Raw genomic sequence first — 13,861 nt, forward strand, 5'->3', positions numbered from 1 at the left:
GAGAGAGAGAGAGAGAGAGAGAGAGAGGCAGTGCAGCTGGAGCATTAGCCGCCTGGCTCCAGCACATGCCAACCTGTGAGCTCACTCAGTGCTCTAGGCCTCACTGCTGGTGGGTGGGAGCAAATGGCTTCAGGAGGCTCATCCTCCAGTGGGTGCTAATGTATGGACTGCGGAGCTATTAAAAGCCCCTACTGCATGATGCTCTTGTTGCTTTATCTATTTCCCTATTCATGTATTCCTCCTCTTTTTAAAGGATTTGTGTCACTGCCACTACGTGGGCCAGAGGCACATGCCGGAAGAAGAGTGAGAATCTCAAACCGAGATTATAATGAGCCTGGCTCTTTGGCCTGATCTTCCACAGAAAGCCTGACTCACTGATGTTCTAAATACCAAATGGTAGAGTCTCTGCACTTCCAACAAAAACAAAAGCTTTGTGGTCAGTAAAATCCATATATAGCAAGGTGCCCCACTTCAGTTAAAAAGACTGATATCAAAGCAGCTCTAGAACTGCACTGACTGCAGGATACAGATGAGGCCAGCGAATACATTATTTAACAAATCACTTTCTTTGGTGTGTATTTTAATGACAGAGGAGGAATTCCAGTATTATTAGTAATGTAAACTAAGGTTATTCCAAGTACTAGTATGAAACGCTCCATTCTAGAGAAAGAAACCGACAGCAGTGATGACAGAAGCCAGATGTTCAGAGTTCACATGCATCTAAAAGCTTCTTCACAGTAAGTTCTTACACAGAACGGTTAATACAGAGATACCAGCAGTTTTGAGACTGAGCTTGAAATATTTTGGGAAAAAGCATTCATTGTTGATGGGTTCATGCAGGGCATTGTTCAACAAAACACCACCTTATGAACATCTTTTCAGGATTTACCAATAGTTCACTATTATAAAGGCTACATATAGAACTAAGAAAGTATTATTAAATTAAATAACTGTATTTGCCTGTAGACTAATATCTACATTGCCACCTTTTTCTTTCGGCTGCTCCCTCCCATCAGGTTTTTACACTGGATGCCCTTCCTTACATTACCCTCCCTATGTATCTGGGTTTTGGGACCAGCACTGCATTAAATGCGATGCATTCAAGTGGCTAGTAACACACACTCACACCTATGGACAATCTTCTGAGTCACCAATCCACCTACTGTGTGTTTTTGGGCTGTGGGTGGAAACCGGAGCACCTGGATGAAACCCACGCAAACACAGGGAGAACACATCAAAGGGACACATCAAACTCCTCACAGACAGGCACCCGGAGCGGGATTCAAACCCACAACCTCCAGGTCCTTGGAACTGTGCGCCGCTACCTGCTGCACCACCATGCCGCCCATCTACATCAACAGCAATGTAAAGAAATCTTCCTCTGCAAGTTTCTCTACAGTGCTCTATTCATACCAAATACCATGACTTTGGTGACATGTTGGTTATTGAATTAAGCAGAAATGGCCCTTTATTCTAACCAAACACTAGACGGCTTTAAAGTACTCAAATCTGACAGCCTCTAACAGTATAAGTCAGATGATGATTGTTCACAGACATGAGCCAAGGCTGAAACCTAATGATCAGCCTGCTGCCATCAGGGAGGAGACTGCGCAGTCTCCGGGATAGAACCAGCAGACTGAGGGACAGCTCTGTCCACCAGACTGTCAGGATGTTCAACTCTCTCTCTCTGCTCTGCCCTCCCTCCCCCTTTTGCCCCCCTGCACACACAGACTCAGGATCCAGACACCCAAACCCCATCAATACAGGACGATTCCATCATCAAGAAATGGGAAACGGTTACGCACACAACACTTTAAGCAGTCTACAAGCTCATCCAACTGCCACCAATGTTCACAGCTGCACTGGCCGTGCCAATAGACTTTAATCTGTTAGGTACCTATGTCATTTCATTGGTTTTACGACATTTATATTATGAATAGTGTGTATTAATATTAGTTTATTTAATGTTTAATGTTTATTGCTGCACCATAGGTCTGAAAATGCCCCAGTTACAATCCTCTGTACGTCTTGTACATACTGTAGTACTGACAATAAAACTTTGACTTTGACTAATAGTAGACACACATTCAGATTTTAATGGAACATAAAAATGTGAAAAATACCGACTTTAGAGACTGACCAACTTATTTAAATGATTGAGATAAAGGGAGCATGCCACAATACTGGCAAAACTGTCATTGAATTTATTCTAACATTTATCAGCGAAACACTGAAATTACTAGAAAAGTCTGACATTAAGTGAGATTAATATCCACATCAGGCAATGAGACTTTTTTCTGAAGATAACAATTTGAAATAGGGGCGGCACGGTGGCGCAGCAGCTAGTGTCGCAGTCACACAGCTCCAGGGACCTGGAGGTTGTGGGTTCGAGTCCCGCTCCGGGTGACTGTCTGTGAGGAGTTGGTGTGTTCTCCCTTTGTCCGCGTGGGTTTCCTCCGGATGCTCCGGTTTCTTCCCACAGTCCAAAAACACGTTGGTAGGTGGATTGGCGACTCAAAAGTGAATATGTGTGTGTTGCCCTGTGAAGGACTAGCGCCCCCTCCAGGGTGTATTCCCGCCTTGCACCCAATGATTCCAGGTAGGTTCTGGACCCATCGTGACCCTGAACTGGATAAGCGCTTACAGATAATGAATGAGCAATTTGAAATGTATTTTAATATGGAAAATGAGAGCAGCCACCTGTAGTATCTACAATGCCAGTGTTTCAAATGTGAGACTACTGTAACTTCTAAAAGGTAACCAGGGCACAGACATAGGTGGACCATTGGTGGACATCTGAACCAAGGCCCACGCTGTTCATGCATACGGGTCCACTCTCCTAACTGGCTGTTTCATGCACAATTTTGTGAGTCGGATTTGGAGCTGGAGTGCAAGGGCTGGCAAGTGGAGCAGGAGGCACATGACACAGTACCCACTTTTGCCAAAGCCCACCCAATGATCAGCTTACCACAATAGGCTGGGAATAAGTCAAAGTTTCAATAATGAACATGACGTTTTCACTGTAAAGCGGAGGCACCTTAAAACTTCAGAAGTTTTTTTCTCCCTTGAATTAACAGCCAATGATGGTTGTAGGGTTCAGCCCACAGTTGTTGACTTCACAACGGACCACATCAGGGAAAGCAGATGTGGTCCAGCCAACTTGTCGTCTTTGCCACAGCCCAGAGAGAGAGAGAGAGAGAGAGAGAGAGAGAGAGAGAGACAGAGAGAGATATGTTGTAGTGTATGATCTCTATATCTGCACTGTGCTGCAGCTTTTTGCTCCTCGTTGAGCAAAGAACCAGGGCGATCCTGGCGCACATAAATATTTCAGTGTGGCATAAATATTACTCTCCTGGCCTATCAAAGCACAGCTACAGGAGCCTGTATTTATTTGTGCTTGTGGGACAGACTGATATGAAGATGATAATGTCCTGCTATTCAGCACCGCACCCCTTTCTGCCAGTTTACTTACAGCACAATAGACCAGACATTTACAGCAGATAGAGAAGGTGATAAAGCTCATCAATTTGAGACATCCCGAGTCAATGTGAGTGATCAGAGGAAGACCCTAGAAACACCCTAGCTGACAAGCACAAAGACTTGGCACTATTCTACATTCACTGTACTGTCCTCCACACATTGGTCATTTTATCGTATACACCTGCTATACCTAGTGCCCTATAAATGTGTCAAAAAAAACATTCTTAATTTTAAAGGGCTGTTAAGGGCAGTCCTGCTTCTGAGTGCTGAGACCAAGCACAGAGACACAAATGTACTGAGCAAAAATGGCAAAGAGAGAGCAAGGAGAGCAAAAAAGCGAGGAAGGAGAACTAGGCAAAAATGGCTAAAAAACAAGCGCATCTGCCCTTCGCTCCATACTCCTGTGTTGGGGGAATACAGCGGCTCATTGTAATTTAAAGGAACAGGCACTGAAACCGGTGGTTCTCAACAGGGCTGTTTAGACAGACTGATAATGCTGCAGTGGTGCTTGATTGTTGTGATACTTTGGCTGTAGCATGTGACTTGTGTTTCATTCGGAGGCAGCCTCATAGTTCAAGAACTGAGCTTAATACCAGAAGGTTGCCAGTTGAATCCCCAAGACTGGCAGGAACATCCATGCTCTTGTCCCCCCCAAATTGTCCCTGCCCACCGCTCTGTGCACTAGTGTGTGTGTGTGTGTGTGTGTGTGTGTGTGTTCACTGGGTTAAATGTGGAAGACACATTTCATTGTATGTTGTACAAGTCAGGGTCACGGTGGGTCCAGAGCCTACCTGGAATCATTGGGCGCAAGGCGGGAATACACCCTGGAGGGGGCGCCAGTCCTTCACAGGGCAACACACACTCACACCTACAGACACTTTTGAGTCGCCAATCCACCTACCAACGTGTGTTTTTGGACTGTGGTAGGAAACCGGAGCACCCGGAGGAAACCCACGCGGACACAGGGAGAACACACCAACTCCTCACAGACAGTCACCCGGAGCGGGAATCAAACCCACAACCTCCAGGTCCCTGGAGCTGTGTGACTGCGACACTAGCTGCTGCACCACCGTGCTGCCCTATTTAATATATATATAAAATAATATTAATTAAGACCCTGGAGAACTGTGTCAACTTGTGGATAAGCGGGAGAATGTTTCCCTTTTTATGTAAGGCAATGTAATATGATTTATTCTGTAAATATAAGGTGATTCTGGTTCAGTTCAGTTCTGTTGGTTCATTCATCATCAAATATGGGAACAATGTGAAGGACAGCTGCTAGGTTCCAATGATGTACAAACAACGTGATGATATGACAAATAAAACGATGACAACAACAGTATAGTATTGATTGCACCTCATCTGTTACTGCACACATTCCAGCTTCTCCTCCATCCATCGAAGGAAAGGAGGGAGACCCACTGTGTTCGACTCGGCAGTGATACAAGCATATCTCTGACATGTTGGTTGTTGTAGTGCTTTTACAATGAACAACGTTTTAACATGTTATTAACTACCGATTCTGTGTGTAATGCATGTTTGCATGCAGCTGTGAATGTGTGAACCAGCTGCACAGAACGTTTGCCCTGAGTAAACCTCTAAACATCACAAATACATTCTCTGCGCTTAGCAGGACAGTCATCAGTAACAAGCCATTTACTCGTGTTAGCTAGAAAACCAATACATCCATTTCAGTACAGGGCTTCAACAAGCATCCTGTGGATCATCCAGAGACAGGATTAGAACTGAGAAGAACATTTTAGCACATACACAGACCTGAGTCCATTCCAAAGTCCATCACACCCATCCAGACGGGAAGCCAGCCTGTTTATCAGCGCCAGATAAGGTTAGCTGGGTTTACCTGATGTCATTCTGCTGAGGGGGTTTCTTGTTCCCAACCAGGTTCACCGTTTTTGCCTGTATAGGCTTGTCCTCTCTGTAAGAAAGGAAACTTCAATTAGAAAATCACAATAAAACAGTCTCCGATGTCTACGCTCATTAAAATCTGCACAGTCTCTTCACAGAGCAGTTTACCGTCAGCTGTTATGAGGCGTCACATTAACACATTTAACCCTTTTGAAAGCACTAAAATGTTATGAGGAATAAAGATAAAGGTGGTCCAAAATGACTCGGAGCACAGTGTACGGTTTTGTTTGCCAAAGTTTCAACATTTATCTCCTTCTACAAAACGATCAAGTTGAAAAGGAAATGTTCGTACAATCATAGGCTTGTCACTTAAAAACTATTTCGAAGAATAATGTTTGCTCCAACAAAATCAATTGCCCATCAGTGTCTTAGAACATGCAGCCGAGCGCTTGTGATGTGCTCCAGGACTCCAGTTTGGGTTACAGGCTATAAATTCCCTCTGAGAGAGAAGCATTGTTCATGAACAGGAACATGTCTCTCTCTGCTTGTGTTGTCATGTAAGAAAGAAAAGACACAACAAAGAAAAAGCAGAAGCTGTCCATCAATACACTTCCCCTGCCATATCCTCCTTTTGTTTTTAGAATGAAAGAACTATTTCCGTGCACTGATCCTTTGATCACTAAGATCAGAGCATTCTGACTAATACTAAGGAGCAGCACGGTCCTGTGGGGTGTACACTGACCATTCCAAAAACTGAATGGAGATGGACTTAAAATATACACTGTGTGATTTACTGTACTGAAATTGCAAGGGTACATCTGTGCAACTGAAGCATGTTACTAATAAAAGACCATAACAAAAGGGATCTTGAGCTTGAAGTCTCTGCGAAGAATGCTTTTTCAGAACTCAGTTATGTATCGTCAGGTTCATGTTAAAATAATACTTTCTAAAAGAAGCCTTAGACTACAGAAAGACAGAGATATCAATCAATACTTCCTTGGACAGCGTCAATAACAGCTACCAGCTCCACAGTTCATGTTTAAGTCACGGTGTAATCAATTCCTACAGGTGCCCAGTGGACACATATGTCAATGTTGGTTTTATTCAAATGTAGGTTGGGCTAAAGATCCATTGTTTTGGTTTAAAGACTGCAATTTTACAAAAGCTGTGGTTTTAAAAAGGGAAATTGTGAATTGCCCAAAGATGAATCAGACCAATGAAACTATAAAATAAGATCAAACTTCACTGATCCTAATGGAATCTGCAGACCGCTCATGTGCTGCGTACATAAAAACACAACCAGAACCAATGAGCATTCATTCGTTCCATCTTCAGCTGATCTTGTAAGGGGTCGCCATTGATTATCACCCTCTAAACTGGCTCTTAGAGCTACATAGTAGAATAGGCACATGTTTTACACCAAATAACCTTCTCTGCACAACCCTCCCAATACATCCGGATCTAGGACTGGCACCAGGAATGCAAAAGCACAATCCCAATGGCAGGGTAGAGGACACAGGTAGAAAACACCAAACTCCAGAAATACAGTTAACCCACGAGAGCCTGGAAACAAGGCCCTCATGGCTCAAGAGCTGTATGGCGGAGATTCCACCTGTCGTGCCACCACGTCACCTACACTACATGTTTCGTTCATCTTTGTGTTGTTTAATAGTAGACAGAAGTAGGTGGACTTACATAATTGACTGCTTTGTCTGAGTATGCATAGAGGATATACATGCTACTAGTGTAGCCCAAAGCTGTCTCAATCTAAACCTAATAAACCTAAGCTGATAGGCTTATTGTCTAGCACTAGGCTAAATCAAGCTACAGAAACATTGGAAATCCAGTGATATTTGGCCAGTAATACTTTAAAGTCAGTCAAGGCTATCTCCAAAAACATATTTTTAAAATACTGTAAATGCCCAGCTCTAGCAGTGATACTTTGTAATGAGTCTCGGTTAAGCTCTGAGCTTTATAATGCTACAAAAAGCTTGTCTACTGACTTTAAATTGAGGCTACATAATGTTCTGGGCTATTATCAACCTACAAAACACTGGGAATCCAGGCTCGCTGTGTCAGTGACGCTATATTAAATGTTGTTATGTATGTTATCTATGTTGTAATGTATGTTAGCTTTACCCAGCTACACTTTATCAAGCTGTGCTCAATCTACAGAACATTGGAAACCCGCCCTTCCTTCTTCAGTAAGTCTACACTGTCTTAAAAACTGCCTCCAAGCTTCAGTAATTTACAGAGCACAGAAGCTCCAGCCCTGCTCGACCAGTGCAACTCCACACTGCTGTTGGAGCAGGCCTCCGCCGAAGGGGTTAAGTGCTCTCCGAGCGTCACGATGACGAGGCACGGCAATTTGGTCGTGACAAAGCAAGGAGACGTGATTCTTTCACACCGTTTGGACCCGTTATTAAAAGTAAGCAGCCGTTCCCCCATGTTTCAGACCAGTGCTCCGTCCCTTCTACCTTCATTCATGTTTCTGGATACACACACACACACACACACACTACGGCTCTCGGAGCCATGAGGCTGCCCCGCTGTATGAGCACACAACCCCGATTAACTTCATTCACAGCCCCGGATTAAGTGCAGAGTCCCGGGAGGTTTACACGAGCGTATACCGCTGACGGTTGCTCTCCGTGTGAAGCTATAGCTGAGGGTGCGGTAACATCGAGGAGAACTGGTGCAGGGGGCTCAGAGCTCTGTGTTTTCCCCCCCACACGGCGACACACCCCTTCCTGGGGAAGTGGACGAGCTACACCTGGAACCGCACTTTCCCCGGTTTTAAAACTGCCCGTGTACAAAGAGGAAAGTGGTGGAGTGTGTCCTCTACAGCGCGCGGAGTGGGTTTTGTTTCCTTTTGGAGTTTGTTGTTGAAAGCAGCGGGAGCTTCCATGCTAACGTACGGTGAAATATCACGGGGGCTTCCACAGGCTTTTACCGAGCATAGAGAGCTGCTGGTGGGCGTTAATTTGGGTTAAACAGGCCCCTTGCTTTAGTGGAGTAATGAAGAAAGGCAATATATAGTGTTTGGAAATGTGCAAAGGTGGAGGGGTTAAAAAGCACCTCATAGTAATAGGCAGGTAATAGACAGTATGATAATAGTGTTTGGACGTTGAAGGGGTCAAACTGGAATTTAGCCTACGGAAAGTAACGAGCAAAGCTATTGTAAACGGAATTCGAAATATACACCAGTATAACAGTAGTCAACTGGGTGAGGTATATGGCTTGTTGGGGACTGTACCCTATTCCCCTCAGGAAATTACGCATTAGGAGGCTGTACCTGGGTTGTGAACCACATAGGACCACTGTGTGGAAGGGAAGCCCACAAACACACTAAAATCCACACACTTCCACTGAGAACTAAGCCATGAAAGCTGCCGCAGGTCCCCCCCACCCCCCACCGCCTGCGAGGGAGCGCTGCTGCTGCGGTTGTACCTCAGCATGGCCTGCTCCTTGGCCTCCTCCTCCTTCTGCCGGAGCATCACAGCCATGATGATCTGCCGCTCCTCCTCGGTGAGGTGGCTGAGGTCCGGCAGCTCGGGCATGGAGGGCGGCGCTGTGGGTGGGCGAGGGCCGCCACGGGGCCCCACCGAGGCCGACATGTTTGTAGCCCTCCTCGGCGGCTCCTAGCTCTCTCTCTGGTCCGCCAAAAACATTAAAAAAGGAGGGAAAAAAAGCCGCCCTGATCACGACATGGTCCGCTCCGTGGGCTTTAGCTTAGCGGGCGCTGCTCGTGCTCATGTTCGTCAGTGCTGCCGGACCGTCCATGGTTGCGGGCGCCCACTGTTGTGGTTTCCTTCTCTCTCTCTCTCTCTCTCTCTCTCTCTCTCTCTCTCTCTCTCTCTCTCTCTCTATCTATCTATCTACCTCTACTTATACGGCGTTTTATCCTCCTTTCGGTCTGCCCCCCCACCCCCACCCCCCCGCCTCCTCTCCCCTCCAGGTTCTACTGATCACTGGGAGCCCATCTCTGCTCCTGGAGGCGGTGAGGTGCTCGGTCTCAGCGCCTTTTGTTCTCCGTTCTCCCGTTCTCCGGTCCTCCGCCGAGAGAGACAGAGGCGCGCGCGTCGTGTGTTGACTGAATGCAAGGCGGAATCCGTTCTCTCTCTCTCTCTCTCCCTCTCTCTCTCTCTCTCTCTCTCTCACTGTGTGTGTGTGTGTCTGTGTGTGCTGTCAGGGAGACCGAGCAGTCAATGGGACCGCAGCCCCTCGAGCGCGCGCATCCTCCGCACGGGGACGCGCGCACACATTCGTTTACGAATGGATGGGGGCTCACCTCTCTTCGTCCCCCTCCTTCTACTTCCACTCCTCCAATCAGAGCGCAGTAGTGACGCGCATTCCCCCCACCTCCACCACAACCCCTTCACCCTTAGCTTCAGTCTTCGGGCTCGTGCAAGAGCGCAGCGTCGGAGCTATAGACATCATCATCCTCGTCATCGTCACCATTATAGCTGTCATTATTATTAGCTGTGGACACAGAGTGGACAGCGACAAAGTCGTAATGATACAAATAAGGCTCTCTGTCAGCAGCGAGGAGAGAGGGCTGCACTTCTCGCCGTCTCAGAACAAGGTTAACGCTAGACTTGGAAAACGCACGGGCGGGTTTCCTGACACTGTGGTGTTGAAATCACATAGAGGTTTGATGTTTAAATATATCGTTCAGCCGGGAGCACGAGGCCGAGGACAGTTTCAGGACCATGGCCAGCAGCGACTGAATCGAATCCTGAGAAAACAATGTCCAGGGGTCTAGGAGTCACTTGTGTGAGACAAAGCATCCTACAACGAAGAACAAACATTTTTAATGTACTTCAAAGTGTTGAATTAAATTACATAATCTACAGCCAGATATAACATTAGAGTAGCATGTATTAATACCCAAATCCCTGGTTGTAGATGATTTCATTTTAAAAATAAGTATATTTCTTAGTTCTTTTTTCAGTGTATGATAAGCCCTAAATGATCATAATCCATGCCACATATCACAAACAAGTACCAAAGATCATAAGTTTTTGTGATTCATGTACATTTTTACTTACCCCATGTTTAAAATTGTTCATATCCAAGCCTTGATTTGTTAACTCAGCCATCCAATAATTTTTAAACATATTAACAAGCTTTTTGCATGTCTCCACTGGGATATCTCCATTTTGGACCGCTTGTCTTTTGTGAAGAAGGACTCCTTGGCATCACTCTGGTCTTTAGTTCTCCTCACCAATCATTGATGGGATTCTGGTCTGGGCCACTCCAAAATGTTGCTGCTGTCTTCTGTTAACTATTTAGGTCCATTTTGGCTGTACACTCCAGATCATTGTCTAGCTGGAAGGTCCAGTGCTGCCCAAGGCCAAGTTTTTCTGCAGACTACCTGATGTTTTCTTCCAGAATCTTAATGTAGATCTCGTCTCATGATGCCATTTACTTTGACAAGTTTGCTTGGCACATTTGCTTAAAAACATCCATAAGCGTTGCATTCCCACCATTATGCTGACTGAGCGAATGGTGTTTTTGGGGTTGAATGCTTTTTCATTTTTTGCCAAACAAATGCCAGCCAAGTTTTTGTAAATTAAGTAATGACTAAAATTTGTCTTCTTTGTTCTGTGAAGATGAAAATTGAGTTATTTGGACACGAGCATATGTCTTTTGTTTATAGAGGGATAGAATAAGCAAAGACCACCACACCATCCCAGTGGGGCTCATGGAACTGTAATGTTATTGGTTTACATATATTTATTTACATTTTCCATTTGGATCTTAACAACTCTATATGTTCTTTTATATATTTGGAGATTGGACAGTCCAGAATAGTCATTACTCTTGAAGATCACTTCACTGCTGCCATAGTAACGACAGTGCAAACAAAAATATCATTAAGGGAATTTTCAATAGCAATAAAACGGTGGTCTAACTATGCTCTGTTCTATCCGTAGTTATCTAATGCCGTGCCAGAAACCGTGCCTTATTCACTAAGTAGTGCAATAATTTGGAGTTCCAATTTTGTAGTGTCCTATAGCATAGTAGACAATTTCCAGTGTGCTCAGACAATCCCACAATGCACCACAAAAGCTAGTGTACAACTAGTTTAAAACTAGCTGACACTAGCGGATAGAGGACACCCAAAATGCACTACGTCGTTTGGTCAAAAATAATGACAGAAATAGTTAATTTCTCTCCTAAATTAATTTCCCTGTAGTAGTACACTGTGAGAAATATAGTGCATACTGAGGCATTTCGAACAAAGAATAAGTCTAATCCCGAGCCGAGAGGAAGTAATAACATGAAATGGCATCGACATCTTACGTATGGGCGACAGTGGCATATGCCAATGGCATTGAGTTCTTTTTTGTCATTGATGTTTGTTTTTGTGACACAGGCATATATTCCATTGTGGAACATCTGTCAGTAGCCTATGTTTAACTAGCACTTGGATGTTTAGGCACCTAGCTAGTGTGCCTAATCATCCATGTGCTAGCTAAACGTAGGTGCCTTACATGCTAGTAATTGGACATTAAAGTCAAACAAGTGGCATGTTAAAAACATAGCATCCCACATTAGCACATAGCCAAATGTAACTGAGTTCACAGACCACTGAGCTATTCCCATGCTAGTATCATTATAAATGTCTGTGTCAGCACAAAAAGCAGATAACTGAAAGTCATTTATTGGTACCGGTACCTACTGGCAAGGTAGGTGGTACATCGATTTGGCACAATTTACAACTCTGCATGTCAGGTACTTGAAAGCTGACATTTCAACCAAGACAATTATGACTTTCTGAATTAGGCTCATATCATATCACATGCAATTCCTCTAAATTTCCTAAAAAAATGTATTTGTCAGTCTTATGCAAAATTTGGACACCCCTGAATAAGTTGTCTTATTTATTTTCTAAGTGGAAATAAGTGAATAGCCTCTAGAGGGAACAAACCTCTGCTGATATTAATTAATTTAACTTGCAGCAAAAAAGTGATATGTGGCCTGGCACATTAAATATTTTTTATTTTATTTAGTGTTGTTTTTCATTTTTCTTTAAAATCATCCTTTTAACAATTAGCTACATTTGAATTAACAGAAATATGATAACACAAAAGGCTTTTATTTTAAAAAAATTCCTTGATATTAAATGATAGACACATTCAGGCGGTGTACTGTAATTTGTCAAGAAACTGGTAAAGCCTTCCTTTTTAATAAAATTAGTATAAAACCAATAGAAATGTCATCATTTAAGAGCTCTAATTTTGAAATGACACAATGTCTTGATATCTTCATGACTTGTGGCTTTTCTTTTGAAATCAGTTCAACGACACACTCTTATCTTAAAGTTCAGGTACGTGAGATCTCGATATCTGCGTTCCAAAGCCTAGGCTGTGGCTGAGCTGGGCTGCATTGCTCGGCCACTACGTTACAGAAGGCCAATGTGAAGGATCCTTTTTATACAACTGAGAAATACAGCCTACATTCGGAGCCCGCGTTACATAGGACCCCGCAAATTAAAGAAGGCCCCCTCGTCTTAATTTAGGGAGAGTTTGTGTATCATCAGAAGATGAAAAGTATATCCTTCAGAATATGAAAATAGAAAAAATCATTCCACAACTCTGAACAGCAGTCATGTAAAACTGTGAATGTTCTTCTAGAAGTTGGATTGTTAATAAATAATAGTCTACAAACATAGCCACGGGAATATTTTTAGAGGAGGCGTGCACTGCGCAGCTACTCTTCACTTTAAAAGTCTCACAGCGTCACAGTGCCATGAACCAAACTTTGAAGCAGAAAAGTGAAAAGTGAACATATACTGATTTATACTGTATTTATACTGTCTAGTACTCGATTAAACTTCACTAAACACACTGGTACAATCTAAAATGTGCTTACTATTTCATTTGCTTATTTTTCTTCTATTCCACCTTAAGGAATGCAGCTGTTACAGTATTAGACAAATGCTGACTTTGATGCTGGAGGACCGACCACAAAATGAATAATGTTAAAAAATGAATATTTTTATTTATATATTGTTTTTTGAATAAATATGATTTGTTTACACCTCATTTTGTTCCGTATACGGCTGGCTGTTTATTCATAAGTCAAAAAGGGAGGGAGAGTTCTAGTGGAGAGTCAGGTGCAACTGTCAAATAATTGTCAGATTTTGGCTCAGAGTTCAGGTAGGGACTCAGGAAAATGTGGACCAGCTCTTGTCTAACCAACATGTCTTTAATGTTATAATATTGTTTGTAAGACATTATAATAAAAATAGTTTGCAATCTGTGTATTATTCTGGAGGATTTTTAAGGTTTTAAGGATACAGCTCACACACACAAACACAATAATATTTATATTAATATATATATATATATATAAAAAATAATAATTATATATAATTTTATATATATTATATATATAATATTATATAATTATATGTATAATTATTAGGCTATTTTTAAAAGTAAATTAATATTATTAAAATGCGTTTTGTAAAATAAAGGTAGAACCTTTCATTTGAAATGTTTTT

At 43.1% G+C, this 13,861-nt stretch overlaps 1 protein-coding gene across 1 annotated transcript in view; it reads right to left on the reverse strand.

Moving 5' to 3' along the window:
• LOC136705248 (regulating synaptic membrane exocytosis protein 1-like) overlaps window positions 1-9,223 on the reverse strand; it is an 87,124-nt gene extending 77,901 nt beyond the window's left edge. The window contains exons 1-2 of the mRNA XM_066678637.1: window positions 8,797-9,223; window positions 5,342-5,416 (exon numbers count right to left, since the gene is read on the reverse strand). Of these exons, the coding sequence (XP_066534734.1) occupies window positions 5,342-5,416; window positions 8,797-8,963 (242 nt within the window). The 5' untranslated portion in view covers window positions 8,964-9,223. The remainder of the gene's footprint in view (window positions 1-5,341; window positions 5,417-8,796) is intronic.
• Between the last annotated feature and the right edge of the window lie 4,638 nt (window positions 9,224-13,861).

Source organism: Hoplias malabaricus, chromosome 8, assembly GCF_029633855.1.
Source record: "Hoplias malabaricus isolate fHopMal1 chromosome 8, fHopMal1.hap1, whole genome shotgun sequence".
NCBI lineage: Eukaryota > Metazoa > Chordata > Actinopteri > Characiformes > Erythrinidae > Hoplias > Hoplias malabaricus.